Here is a 14,731-nt window from a genome sequence, read left to right as displayed (position 1 = left end):
TCACAATCACATACATACTGTATATAAACAGGAAATCATCAGGTGGGACGTTTGGTGTTGCTTAACTACAGCTTTCATACATGAAACTTTCCTGTGGTTTCTTCTTCATAGTAAATAAAGTACCCCCTATTGTAAAATAGAAGGATATTATAAGTCACCGAGGAGTTCCATGACCATATGACCAAGTGCTTTTATACAGGTCATGGAACTTTTAATGTCCTCATATTTTCCAACAAGAAAATATTTTTATGATACACAAGTTTTAGTGAGTCGTGACAAAAATGGCATCACTAAGCTCCGTTTATATCGGATGACATTTATATAGTGAATAAAGTACCCCCTCTTGTAAAATATAAGGATATTATAAGTTACCGAGGAGTTTCATGACCATATAAAAGTACGAGGCCGAAGGTCGAGTGTTTTTATACAGGTCATGGAACTCCAAGGTAACTTCTAATATCCTCATATTTTGCAACAAGGGGTACTTTATTATAATACACAAGTTTCAGTGAGTCATGTGACAGAAATGACATCAGAACTCACCGTTTATAACTGATGACATCAGAACTCACCGTTTATAAGAATATAATTTACAAGATATTCATGGCTTTTATGTATTATATCCTTATAATACATAAAAGCCATGAATATCTTGTAAATTATATTCTTATAAACGGTGAGTTCTGATGTCATCAGGTTTAAACGGTGAGTTCTGATGTCATTTCTGTCACGACTCACTGAAATTTGTGTATTATAATAAAGTACCCACAGTTGAAAAATATGAGGATATTAAGATTACCTCGGAGTTTCATGACCTTTATAACTCGGCCTTCGGCCTCGTATTTTTATATGGTCATGAAACGCCTCGGTAACTTATAATATCCTTATATTTTACAAGAGGGGGTACTTTATTCACTATATAATTTACAGGATATTCATGGCTTTTGTTTATTATATCACAATTACAGCAATTATGATATAAAGCAACTGTAGTTTTTTTTTCTTCCTTCTAGGTAAAGGATAAATATTGATGTCCAGGCCGACCCGATATCCGAGGGAGCCGCGGGTTGGGTGGGTTCAGGCCGACCTCGCACACTTCTTCGCGAGTGGCGGGTGGAGCTCTTCTCGCCTGCCACCGTCAAATGCCGGCTTCCGTGGTTGTCTTTTACAGACGCTGCGCCTGCTTGCCCCGCCCCTTTTGTTATGTCACCGTCGGGGCAGGTTGGCGCGGGTCTATAAAAATATCCCAGAAGTGTGGATGTGGGCCAAGGGAGGGCGGGTTAGGGAAATCCTGATGCGCACATCACTAACAGATAGACCTGATAACCAGAGGAAGCACCATCCACCCCCCTGACTAAAGTAGCACTCACCAGGGTGATAAAGTATCTTTAGTGTGTGAAATAGTATTAAATGTATATGGTTATGTATCTGTACAAGGCTGAAGGTGTTCACCATTATTTGATGTGCAAGTGTATGTGAGTGAGCAAGAGAGGAGAGAGCACAACTGCACGGCGGAGGTGTTCCCTTGGGATTCTTTCTGCTGAATACGGTTTGTGAGGCGGCCGATCCTCTACCTTTGTGCACCAGGTATTATATTGCAATATATGGACAAACAATCCCCTGTTTTATTTAAAGGGCTTTTGTTAGTTTAAAGGAGAACTAAAGACATAGGTAGAAATGTTGTACATTATGTTTTGTGCTTCTGTACCAGCCCACCCCCACCTTATATTAAATTAAATGGGGAGCTCAACTTTCGGTTTTTAATGATATTAAATATACATATAATTGTATTACACACAGACGTGCTGCAGAGGTGGAAGGGTGCACAGACACACTGACAAGCTGCCATTAGATCTGCCACAATATTAATTCAGATAAAGCCGCGCTCTAATAAGACTTTCAATTATCCCTAAAATGTGCTTTCTGCGTGTTTCTGTACAAAGTGCAATGGACACTAATGGCTCCTGCAGGCTCACAAGGAAACACATGACAAGGCTTCCGGGCTCGGCCTCAGCATAAAGTGACTTGTTATACATAATTGCCCTTTTACACTAAAAGCTTTTAGGAAGGCAACCGTAGTTTAGCATTGCCGCTAACAATTGTTTTTGGTTTACTCCGTTAAAGGGGAACTCCACAAAATCTGGTTATCTGCATAAGGAACACAAATATAACTGTAAGCCGAATAACCATTAACTGCACATTTTCACCGCTACTAAAGTTGTGCGATGTGAATGTAATGGCTAATGAAAAGCAGCGGCTGACTCTTAAAACAATGTAAGAGGAGTCAGTTTCTCTTCCAGGTCTGCTACATTGTCTCAGGAGTCAGCGCAAGGGGTGCAGACAATGTGAACAGGCGCAGTAACATTTACAAATAACTAAAACTAGAGTAAATTATTAATGTATATCGGTTCGCTCTTCTTTCATTGTGCAGTTATTTCCGCACTGGTTCATTTTTTTATGATACAAAGTCAAATATTATACAATCAGTCTCATTGGTCATAGCCTTTCCTGCACTGGCTTCCCCACCAAAACATCTAGGGGCCCATTTAATTAGCTCGAGTGAAGGAATAGAATAAAAAAAACGTTGAATTTCGAATGATTTTTTTTGGCTACTTCGACTCGAACAATTCGAACTAAAAATCGTTCGAATATTCGACCATTCGATAATCGAAGTACTGTCTCTTAGACCCCCTACTTCGCCGCCTAAAACCTACCGAGGTGCCATGTTAGCATATGGGGAAGGTCCCCATAGGCTTTCTAATGTTTTTTAGGTTGAAGAAAAATCGTTTGATCGATGGATTAAAATCCTTCAAATCGAACGATTCGAAGGATTTAATCGTTCGATCAAACTATTTGCAGTAAATCGTTCGACTTCGATATTCGAAGTCAAATTATTTACATTCGGCAGTCGAATATCGAGGGTTAATTAACCCTCAATATTCGACCCTATGTAAATCTGCCCCCTAATTTTATGCAACGTATGTACCAAATCCTATCACTGAACCAATCGTTTAAAGGGATACTGTCATGGGAAAAAAAAATTTTTTCAAAATGAATCAGTTAATAGAGCTACTCCAGCAGAATTCTGCACTGAAATCCATTTCTCAAAAGAGCAAACAGATTTTTTTATATTCAATTTTGAAATCTGACATGGGGCTAGACATATTGTCAATTTCCCAGCTGCCCCCAGTCATGTGACTTGTGCTCTGATAAACTTCAATCACTCTTTACTGCAAGTTGGAGTGATATAACCCCCCTCCCTTTTCTCCCCCAGCAGCCAAACAAAAGAACAATGGGAAGGTAACCAGATAACAGCTCCCTAACACAAGATAACAGCTGCCTGGTAGATCGAAGAACAACACTCAATAGTAAAATCCAGGTCCCACTGAGACACACTGTTACATTGAGTAGGAAAAACAGCAGCCTGCCAGAAAGCATTTCTCTCCTGAAGTGCAGGCACAAGTCACATGACATGGGGCAGCTGGGAAATTGACAAAATATCTAGCCCCATGTCAGATTTCAAAATTGAATATAAAAAAATCTGTTTGCTCTTTTGAGAAATGGATTTTAGTGCAGAATTCTGCTGGAGCAGCACTATTAACTGATTCATTTTGAAAAAATGTTTTTTTCCCATGACAGTATCCCTTTAAGCTGAAAGCGGACAATGCAGGTCTGTGGGAAACTTAAGGAACTCAAAAAATTCCTAAAAAAAAAAAAAAAGCCAAAGAGCAGATGAAAAAAATATGTATAATTTATTGTGTTTTCACGTATCTTACAGTCGATGCTGGGAAGGGGCTGCAATTGCCTCAATACGGATGCAAGTACCAAAATTAACGAGCCAGTCACGGAGCAGTTCACAGGAAGTGTCACATTTTGGCCACGGTGATCCCGAGTGCTATACAGTGATCTTTGTATTACGGAAACTGGAGTTATCCCTGGAGAAACAAATGACAGTCATGAACTGAATTGACAAAAAAGAAAAAAAAATTCATCAAATTTGTGTTATTCTTTTACAGAAAGTGCAGAAAAGAGCATATTAGGCTCTTCCAAAAGATAACAGTGTCTGCATTCTTCTTTATAAACTCAAAAAAACAATCTTGCTTTTATCAGTGGGCAAAATGTTGCATCATTTCTCTTAAGGCTAGTCAGTGTGTTTGGCAAATTGTAAGCTCTTCAGCACACTTTTTTTCCACCGGTGGGACTTTGCGGGGGTTTCTTGCCTTCACATAGTCACTTCTAATTGTAACAGTATCACAGGTAACTTTACTCCTTCTTTCATCTTCCTGGAGCTGATCATTGGCTGAGTCTGTGCCATTTTGGATTTTCTTCTATCCATTCCAATGGTCTTTATCCCTTTTCATCCACAGCTTTCAGGTTTTGGTGCCATTTTAAAGCATTTGAGATCATTTTAGCAGAGCAGCCTCTCATTTTCTGCACTTCTTTATATGTATTTTCCTCTGTAATAAACGTTTGAATCAAAGCTGGCTGAACAATGAGTGGAAGGAGCCATTTGAGTGAGAGTTTCAGAAAGAAATGTACTATAACCATCTGCACATTTGCTCCTTCCTTCAAGTACCAGTAATGTCACAAAAATTCATTTGTATAGAATGAAACAAACCCACAAGACATATGTAACTTTAAAACTGCAAAGTCTTTATTAAAAACTAAATTACCAATTCTCCGCTTGTGCTCCTCTACAGAAAAGGCGACAGGGCAATGATTCATTGTGCGGCGCTCTATTTCTTTTCACTGTCTTCTTAAGGAGATAGCGAGGGAGGAGAAATCGAGCGCCGCACGATCGATCGTCGTCCTGTCGGCTTTTCTAAAGAGGAATGCAAGCGGTGAATCGGTAAGTTATTTTTTAATAAAGACTTTGTGATTTTAAAGTTACATACGTCTTGGGTGTTTTTTTTCTATTCTATACAGTTTTTTTTTTTTTACATTACCGGTCCTTTAAATAATCGCCCGAATTGACTCCTGTTTATTCCCAGAATGAATGAGCTCACTAATTGAACCCGACACTGTGGTTATTTGGAACCAGCTATTATGTGGAACAAGCTTCAATGAATGAATGAGTCAATGACACAGAATCAGCACATTTACAATTCACCCACAAAAAACATTAAAGAATAAGTAATGTGCCACTTTATAATGTGCTGTTATACAAAACTTCCCTGACCCCCATCTATCACCCTTTTCATCCATTTCATCAGAGTGCGTAATCTACATTGTGTCTCTCAGCAAGCTGCCATGCAGGACAATAACCGTAGCAACCAGGAGGCAGATAGACTATCCTGCCAGATTTGTTTCTAACTGCTTTAGTTGTGCACTAATCATTCGGCAGAATGTGACACCCTAGTGGTACTTACTTGAGGCTGTCGGTGTGGGTTTTGTATTCCATTATGGTGTTGGGAGGCAGATTCAGTACTCTCCTTAGCGTGTCCCGGATTCTTACTGTGCTGAACTGATCATTGGCTGTCTTGTTCCAGATGGACAGGATATCCTCCTGTATGAAGAACCAAATAAAGTGTCCAATGGTAAAATTTCCAAGGACAACCCCCCCCTTGTTACCAATTTGTATAATAAATTCCTCCAGATTACTGATGCCTGGAGTTTGAGAAGAGTTGTAACCTGGAGTAGGCTGGCAGAAGAGCTATATCACCATTGCACCCTAGTCACTTGCCTCTTCTGCCTACTCCATGGAGAATGCTCAGAAGATCAAAGCAGGCATCCCCATGTTTCATGGCAGAAGTCTGCAAACCTACCTGGAAGCGGATCGATACGACCACCCCGCAGATCTCTTCCCCGACCATAAACTGCTCCCCTAACATGGCCAAGATAATATTCTCCCAGGATCGGGAAGCCAGGCCTTTCCGTAGGCGAATGATCCACTTTCCACCATTCTTATTGGCTTCGTCCTGCAAAACATAATTAGCCGTAATCATGAGAATATAAACAGACAAACAGCAACTGGTCTTATTACTCTTTCACAAATATGTCCCCCAAGTTAGGCCTGTGTTGGCAGTAATACACCATTTTATCTTAAAAGCAGCTGAAATTGCTTCCCTTCCAGTGAGTGGCATGTTGGTACTCACCTCCCACATGGGTTTGATGCCATCCTTGAAGAGATGAAAGTCACTATAGCCAGAGAGATCCCCCGGACGTACAATATGGCTGTAGATTCTCCAGAATTGCTCCACCTACAGGACAAAAACAGGACAATGTTATGCAAGTGTATAATTCTGGCCCTGCCTCGGAAGGCCCTCTCCTAAACAGGCAACTGACCGATGCTACTGTTCCAAACGGGCGGATATTCTGTTCATAGTTGTGGGTACTTGCAGGTCTTGACGGGGTTCTCCTAGAGTACCAGAATGTGTATTTGTACTGGAGCGGATGTTCCCCAGGGGGCACCATTACCTCCTAGAACAAAACAGATGCAACAAAATTAAACACACACACACACAAGTGCCTGAGAACTGTATTTATGATACTGTGTCTTCCTGATTTAGGGTCTACAGCCACGAAGTGACAATAATGTGATTATATTGTGATAATATCGGTGTAATAACCCGGGTACAGGAGACGGTCACCACTGTGTTACACAGGGACGCGGGATGGAAGAGAGTCGTACCTTGACTTTTTGAAATTTGGTGAATTCGTCTTCTGAAGTTGTGAGGTCTTCTTGCCCGGACAAACCCATTTCCTACCTGAGGAAGAGAAACGGCATTAGAGAAAATAAGCCTCAATCAGAAGTAAAGTGCTAGTATTCTTCTAAGAATGAGCCCACCCACATAAATGCCTCGCAAGCGCCTGGTAAAAAATAGAGCGTGCCGAGCCTTACATACACCAGTCGCGATGGCCTAGGATCCCTGTGCTAAACACACGTCATCACTTTGTGTGATCTCTATGAAAATACTCAAGGCCACTTTGGAATGACGTAAGCACAATTCATTAGAAAGGCATCCCACAAGGCTCTCCTGAAGACTCCATGAATGCTCTAGACTGAGCTCTAGGGTATTGATGGATCCTACAGAAGGCTATTTGCCATGCGGACCTCTTGCAAAAATGCTTCAGACAATGTTCCCTCTCATAGACCCTCTAGTCTGCACTCATTCTATAAATGAAAATCTGCCTTTAAACCAGAGTTGAATTTTCCCTCAAACTGTACAGAATGGGAATATGGGTTATTTCTTGTTTTATTCCCAACAAACTAGCCACCCTAACCCATAGCACTCAAACACCATCATCAAAAGGTACCTTGCAGCTCAAGCACTATCCTTGTAAATCTTGTCTCTAACCTCGCTCCAAAACTCCTCCAGCCTTATACCAACCTCTAACCTCACTCTGAAACCTCTCCAACCTTATACCAACCTCTAACCTCACTCTGAAACCTCTCCAACCTTATACCAGCCTCTAACCTCACTCTGAAACTCCTTCAACCTCACTTCTAACCCCCCACACTGATACTACTCAAGCCTTATAATCATCCCTTAACCACACAATGACAACTCTGACCCCTTAAAGGGGACCTGTCACCCAGACATGAAAAAATGTATAATACAAGTCCTTTTCAAATTAAACATGAAATCCAAATTCTTTTCTTTATTACAGCATTCATAGCTGTTGTAAACGCAATAAAATATCTTAGCTGTCAATCAAATATTGCCTGCAATTACTTTCACTTTCCATATGTCACTGCTCCCCCCACATTCCCCCGTTCTCTTCACCATTTAATTGTGTAACCAGGACATGGGGATGGACAGTGGGTCCCCCATTCTGGTGCACAAACAAGATTTTGAGATGATGAAACTTTTGTCTTAATAACAGTGTCCCACAAAATGGCTCCTGCCTGCTAGTTATAATTATGAATTCCCAGACTGAAGGAAACAAGATTCAAATAATGTATATAGTGTAATTAAAGTTCATTTTGCTTGACTAATGTGATAAATAGGATTTGGAATTTTTGGGTGAGGTGTCCGCTTTAAACACAAGAAGAGTCCCTCAGCCTTATGCTCACCCTAATCCTACACCAACATCACTCCAGTGTTATAATACCCCTTAACTACACAATGACACCTCCAGTCTTACACTGATCCCATAACCCCACAGCGACACTACTCCAGCCTTACACTGACCTCCTCAACCCATAAACACTCCTCAAGCCTTACGGTCACCTCTAACCCAACACTGACACTACTACAAATTTATACTCCCTCCCCAATACCAAAATGGCACTATTCCTGCCTTACACTGACCCCACACTTGCTCTCCAGTGTTAGAACACCCCTATAACCCCACACTGTCACCGGCCTTATACTCACCCATAAACCCACACTGACACTACTCCAATCTTATACCAACTACCTAACCCCCAATGACAACCCCACAAGCCTCACACCGACCCCACACTGGCACTTCACAAGCTTTATTCTCACCATTAACTCTACACTGAAACATCTTCATTCTTATACCGACCCCCAAACGAGCCTTAAATTAACTCCACAGTGACACTCCTGCACCACATGTAGTAATCTAGATGCCGTGTATTCCTCTAGGCTTATTAAACCATCCCCAGTAGAACTTCTCTAAACATATTCCAGTGTGTATTTACACAAGAGTCTTGCAGTGACAATATTTACCCTTCTGGCTCCACTTTCATTTCTTTTTATAACTGGTTTTCTGTGTTTCAGCAGTGGTTTGTACATAAGAATCGGTCAAACTAAAAGGCCAAAGTTTGGTTGTGGAACACTGCTCTCCCCTTATATTCCTCTTTATTAACCTCACACTTTGCTTTACACAACAATATCACAACTCCAGCCTTATATTCACCTCTAACCTTACAACTCCCCACTGATCCTCCTCCTTCTTCTTAATTCTGATCTCTCACCCCACCAGGGTTGCCAGGTTACCAGTTTTCCAGCCAAATTGGGCTACTAATTTAAAACCCAGGCAGTTTTGAAAGACAAACTAGCCAAGGTGCGGATTAGGGCTACTTTTTGGGCTGGTTTGTACTTTGGAAAGCGTGCCAAGTCTGTGTCTCCCAGTGCATGTTGGGTAATGTTGTTTTTTGTGTAACAATTTGCCAAGTGGAATGTAAGACTACAATACCCAGCATGCAATGGGACTGACTAGTGTAGAAGTCGGGAGTTAACAGATTTTGGCCTCTGTCTCCCGTCTCTCACATTTTCCAGGGACTTTCCTCAATTTCAGACAATTTTGGGACAAAAATCTGCTGCCCACCAAATTACCTAGGGGTTGAGCTGTTTTACTAATATTTAATGTAATTGTATATGAATTAGGGACCCCTATACCTCCTGGGCCCCCTCTGTAGTTAACCCCCTGCTGACGGGCGAATCTGTCCCATTTTGCTTCATGGAAAAATTTGTGATTTTTTTTTATTAATTAGACTTTATTTTACTGCACAAATTGGGCTATTTTTGGGCTACTTTTGAAGCGATTCTTGGCTAGTTTTGGGCTGGTTTTTGAAAATTAGACCTGGAAACTCTGCACCCCTCACTAACACACATATATATATATATATATATATATATATATATATATATATATATATATATATATATATATATACATATACACACACACAGGCATATTCTGAGACAATTTGCAATTGGTTTTCATTTTTTATTATTTGTGGCTTTGGAGTTATTTAGCTTTTCATTATCCAGTTTGCAGTGAGTGGTTGCTAGGGTCCATATTCCCCTAGCAACCAATCACTGATTTGAATAAGAGACTGGAATATGAATAGGAGAGGCCTGAATAGAACGAGGAGAAATTAAAAGTAACAATAACAATACATTTGTAGCCTTACAGAGCATTTGTTTTTTAGATGGGGTCGGTGACCCCCATTTGAAATGAGGAAAGTAAAGAGGAGGAGCCAAGTTGTGTGGACTGAGTCAGTGTATGAGATACTTGTACGTGAGGGAAGGAGAAGCTCCTCAGCACAAGACACACACGTTCTCAGACTGGGGGAGGAGTTGAGAGAAAAAGGAGACAAGTTCCTACCAAACAACACCGAGGCCTTTCCTCAGACGCTCCCGATATTCTTCTCACAGTCCCAGTCACGAATAACCGTCGAAAAGTCCCGCAGCACCGGTAACTACAAACTCCCGAACTCCCTCAGAACGGAGAACCCAGGCTTTACAAGTCTCATCTCGCGAGAAAAGGGCGTCACGTACACGCAAGGCATAAGCGTCCTGACGCGGCACGTATCCGCCTTGGGGGAGTGGCTAAGTAACGTCACACATGGATGAGGTATTTATAATCCGCGCGTTTCTCAGATGCTGCTTATTTTTAATTGCCTCTGCTGGCAGCTCGTGGGAAATTTTTCCTGGCTGTAAATTATTTAAGCTTTTTATGGTTTTTTTTTATTTTTTGTCCAAAAAAGGAACGAATTTCCAGAATTGGAGCGGAAACGAGGGATAATTTAGTAGAATCTGAGCAAATTTATTCTACAGTCGGACTGAACCATTGGGATCTAGGGGTGCCACGTTTTCTGGAAAAACCCCGGCCTTCCTATATGTTTAACTTATTCCCCTATTATTAACATTGGGATCAACCATCATTTTTACCAGTCCTGTGACAACCCTATTGGGGGCCCTCCTGCTTCCAAACGTATCCCCCCCTGAACTCCAGTGCGCCGGTCTGCGTATTATATTATTGGGCGGGGCAGCGGATCGAGGAGTGGGCCATTCCGATGCTGTTCATCGATATTTATATATTGGCGGTCGAGGGCCTGCGGTTTTGCTTTGGGGGCGGGGAATATATTTGATAAAATGGTTTTAAAGTAAAAATGTAAAGTATCTGAACACATCAGATTTAATGGTGAAATTCGGCTCCAGAGCAGGTGGGGGGAGGGGCCCAGTGGTGCAAGTGGCAGGGGTCGGACGGGTGAGTACAGGACCTGAGGGTAGAGACACACGGGGAGATTAGTGACCCAGCGACAAATAACCTCATCATCGGGCGACTAATCTCCCCGCCGGCTACGATCTAAATCACCAGTGGGACGACACTCTTTGTTTTCTGAACTTGCCTCACGAGGAAACTGGGCGACTTCGGAAAACAAGTCTCTCCGAGTGGCAACTATTTAGTTAGTAGCCGGCAGGGAGGCAGTTCGGGAAGTTTTTCCGCTAAATCTCCCCGGATCTTCTCATCTGTCTCTGCCCTAATGGAGCTGCCGTCCCGCACCCACCAAGGAGCCCCCCTACAGCACATCCGGAGGAGGGAGATCAGCGGCCTTGGGAGCACCGGCGGGGATTGAGGCCACCAGGACCCACAGCACCACTGGGTTTAACCTGGTGTCTCACTGGCCCATTCTGACCCTGGCAAGCGCTGGAACAAAATATGTCCCTGATGAGGATCCCAATTAATTATAAAAACGAGATTTGTTACAATTTAAGAACAGAACAAGGACACATTTAAGTAAAAAGCAGTGGGTGAAATTGACAGAAAATGGACTCTACGGTTCAGGTGTCCAGGATCCCCATCAGCTCAGCAGAAGAAAGCTCCAGTGTCCCAAAACAGTATTCGTGAAGGCTGGTTCTACCAGGGGTTTCCCCCCTGTCTTAAGGTGGCCATACACGAGCCATGTGGGGCCCTCCAACGGGCTTCCCTGTATTGGCCAGATGTCGATCGGGCAGGGCTAAAAATCCCGTCAGATCGCGTCATTGATGTGGTCCCACGATCCGACCCCTGTATTGCCTGCATTATGATCGAATCATTGGTCCCTAGGGCCTACGATTGGATCAGCCCAATATCAGGGAGAGATCCCTTCATGTATGGCCACCAAACGATCTCTACGTGTATGGCCACCTTTACAGTGAGCTAAGTGTATTGGGCCAGGTGTTGATTGGGGAGGTTTAAAAATCCTGTCTGATCGTGGACCTCATTAGTTTGTTGATGCGGTCCTCCAACCGACCGCCTCCGATCGTTGGGTCCTAGGGCTCACAATTATATCATCCTGATATAGCCCACCTCAAGGTTGGCATATTGAGTAAAGATATGCTCATTTGGCAACCTCACCAAATAAGCAGACCTGTGTATGTATGGCCAGCTTTAGATTACAGCAGTGGCCACATACAGTTACCCATAAACAGACCCAAAATTTAGGGACAAAAAGGGCTAATTTAGCAGAATATAATGGGCAAATATACCTATAGTAATATTTAGTTTTTAGCCTTTTTCATAATGTCATCACAGGATGCAAATGTTTTCTTTTTTGCAAACAAGGGTTTTAATTTTTCACAGTTCAGGGACAGAACAAGGGCCAATTTATAGTGAGCACATTGAAGTCAGTAGGTGTCAATTTTTTTCTTTACGCGCAACAATTTTTTCTCACTCCAAATGCATTTTGTGTATTATAATAGTATATGAGTAATTAGCCTATGAGTAAGTGTCCCTGGTAGACACAAAACGCGTCAGGCCTGTTTCTTAATTATGGAAAATAAAATGTAAGCTTTTTTAACTCTTATACAACCTGACTCCGGCTTTACTACTTGGTGGGTCCAGGCTTGTGCCAGCCTCCTTTGAAGTTTTCTGGTGTTTGACTCCCCTTGCTGAAGGTCTGGGGCGTGTGCACCCGGGCCCAACGGTTACACCGGTGAGCTCATATAAACCGTTTTCAAGCGCAGCAGATACTGGTTAAACAATCTGTTCATTTTATTATAATAGTATATCCCGGCCATGGCTGTGTCTAAGGTATCTGTAATCTCTTCTCAGCCTTTTGGCTAAGATCAAGTGTACTACCTTTGGAACCACTTGGTCCTCTGGCTGGCAAGACCAAAGAGGAGTATCTGTTCTTATGATCCTATCTGAAGAACGGAGAAACCATTGGTCCTCTGGACTAGGCTGACAAGCGGAAGCTTGATGAAAGCTGGGTCGCTGTGCTCCCATGAGGGAGGCCCCTGACTTGCGTTTTGAGTCAGGGGAGATGCACATGTACCTATGCTTAATCAAGCTTTACTTCCTTTGCTCTTACCATTGGGTGGGCGGGAAGTCTTTTCTTTTTCTGGCTGCCAACCAGAGCCTTGCAAAAGGCAACTAATGGCCTTGCACCGCCCACTCCAGCACCTTTTTTGTGTCTGGTTTGAGCACCCTGGATGGGGTCACGGTCTTTTGGCTGGACTCGCAGGCCATGACACGCCCTGGGGGAAGCTTCGGCAGAACCCAGGGTAGACGGGGCTCCCCCTAGCTTCGGCGAAGGGGAGTCCAAACACCCCCAAACCCCTTCGGGGGGCGGGGATGGTGGGCCCTCCCTAGCTTCGGTGAAGGGGGACCCGCCCGTTCAAGCTGTTCGCTGGCGGTAGCTGGGAACAGCTTGGGCAAAGTAGCCCATGCCTTCGGGTAGGACTTGGAAGGATGATTCAATATAATCTGTAATCTCACTGGGCTTCTGCTAAGGCTATGTCTGGGGTATGTCCATGGCTGCTCGTGTCTTGAAGAAGGGACCATGAATATATTTGGAAAGGTAGCACTACTCACACTTCTCTGGTGCTATTCTTAGACTCATAGACGCATCATCACAGCAGAATCACAAATGGATAAAGCACTCTACCATTTCTTGCTGTGCAGTGAATCCTTTATTGAGCCAGGTTTACGACAAAGAAGAAAGCTCCAACGTCCCAAAACTGTATTAGCAAAGTCTGGTTCTACCGGGGTTTTCCCTCTGTCTTAAGGTGGCCATACACGGGCCGTGTGTGGGACCCTCCAATGGGCTTCCCCAATTTGGCCCGATGTAGATCGGCCAGGGCTAAAAATCCAGTCGGATTGTGTCATTGATGCGGCCCCACGATTACCCCTGTGTTGCCTGCATTATGATCCAATCATTGGTCCCTAGGGCCTATGATTGGATCAGCCCAGTATCAGGGACAGATCCCTTCGTGTATGGCCACCAAATGATCTCTACGTGTATGGCCACCTTTACAGTGAGCAAATATGCAGAAAAACTTTTCGGAGGGTCTACACCTCCCTTTCTTAGGTGGTAAACCTAGCTCAATGAAGGATTCATTGCACAGCAATAAATGGTAGAGTGCTTTATCCGTTTGTGATTCTGCTTGAAGGAGGGACCTGCATGGGCTCCTTCTATTTCCCTCTTTGCATTGGCATGGGTTGCATACCAACTCCCCCTAAACCTTGAAGGGGACCTGGAGTGTCCAGGAATAAAACTTACTTTGGTGGTAGTGGGGCCTGTTAGTGGAGAAGGTGTGCTCCCTCCTTCCTTAATACCACAGTGAAAAAGTTGTCCACATGCCTTTATACAACTTCCACAAATCCGTGTTCCAATATATCCTAGTGAATGTAGTGCCCACAATTGCTTCTTTGGCATTTTAATAAATAAGTGCCTTGTGTACATACATGACTGCCCAGTGGGCACTACTGTTGCTAGTAATGTTTTTAAAATGTTATGGAAGATAAAGAGTAAAATTACAGTGGACAATATTTTTACTTAGGATTGGACAGTAAAGCAGCAGTGGTGTTTTAAATGATCCATTTAGTGCCATATAATTCTCTATGTATATTATTATTTATATAATGTTACTTATGTATTCAGCAATGTACAGCAGAACAATGTACATACAATAGATCCACACTGGACAGAAGTGGCCTCATCAAGAGCATTTCATGACAATGTGGCTCTCATTGTAGCTCAAAAATTTAGGACTGTCCTAAAAAAAAAAGTGGCACAGTTTGTTTATTACAAAAACACATCAAAAGA

The 14,731-nt window shown here is 42.8% G+C and overlaps 1 protein-coding gene and 1 long non-coding RNA gene across 3 annotated transcripts; one reads left to right on the top strand and one right to left on the bottom strand.

Annotated features, from left to right (window-relative positions):
- Positions 1-3,733: 3,733 nt before the first annotated feature.
- Positions 3,734-10,164, bottom strand: eif4e2.L (eukaryotic translation initiation factor 4E family member 2 L homeolog). Of its 2 annotated transcripts, none has more exons than XM_041587719.1 (7): positions 10,028-10,164; positions 6,632-6,707; positions 6,286-6,420; positions 6,096-6,200; positions 5,766-5,918; positions 5,370-5,506; positions 3,734-3,935 (listed from the first exon to the last, which is right to left on the bottom strand). In XM_041587719.1, the coding sequence occupies exons 2-7, from the start codon at positions 6,698-6,700 to the stop codon at positions 3,896-3,898; spliced, it is 639 nt and encodes a 212-aa protein (XP_041443653.1). In that variant the 5' UTR covers positions 6,701-6,707; positions 10,028-10,164; the 3' UTR covers positions 3,734-3,895.
- Positions 10,134-12,297, top strand: LOC108703541. The gene is made up of 2 exons (XR_001933472.2): positions 10,134-10,272; positions 10,406-12,297. It is a non-coding gene; the product is annotated as an uncharacterized LOC108703541 (long non-coding RNA).
- Positions 12,298-14,731: the final 2,434 nt, after the last annotated feature.

This window comes from Xenopus laevis, chromosome 3S, assembly GCF_017654675.1.
Source record: "Xenopus laevis strain J_2021 chromosome 3S, Xenopus_laevis_v10.1, whole genome shotgun sequence".
NCBI classification, from domain to species: Eukaryota; Metazoa; Chordata; class Amphibia; order Anura; family Pipidae; genus Xenopus; species Xenopus laevis.
The sequence above is the reverse complement of the archived record's forward strand: the minus strand, read 5'-3'. Positions and strand labels throughout refer to the sequence as shown.

Coding starts and splice junctions, on each gene's coding strand:
- eif4e2.L (XM_041587719.1), bottom strand. CDS start 6,700: ATGGGTTTGTCCGGGCAAGAAGACCTCACAACTTCAGAAGACGAATTC. Junction 6,201..6,285: donor CGTTTGGAACAGTAGCATCG/GTCAGTTGCCTG, acceptor TTTGTCCTGTAG/GTGGAGCAATTCTGGAGAAT. Junction 3,936..5,369: donor ACCCACACCGACAGCCTCAA/GTAAGTACCACT, acceptor TTGTTTCTCCAG/GGATAACTCCAGTTTCCGTA.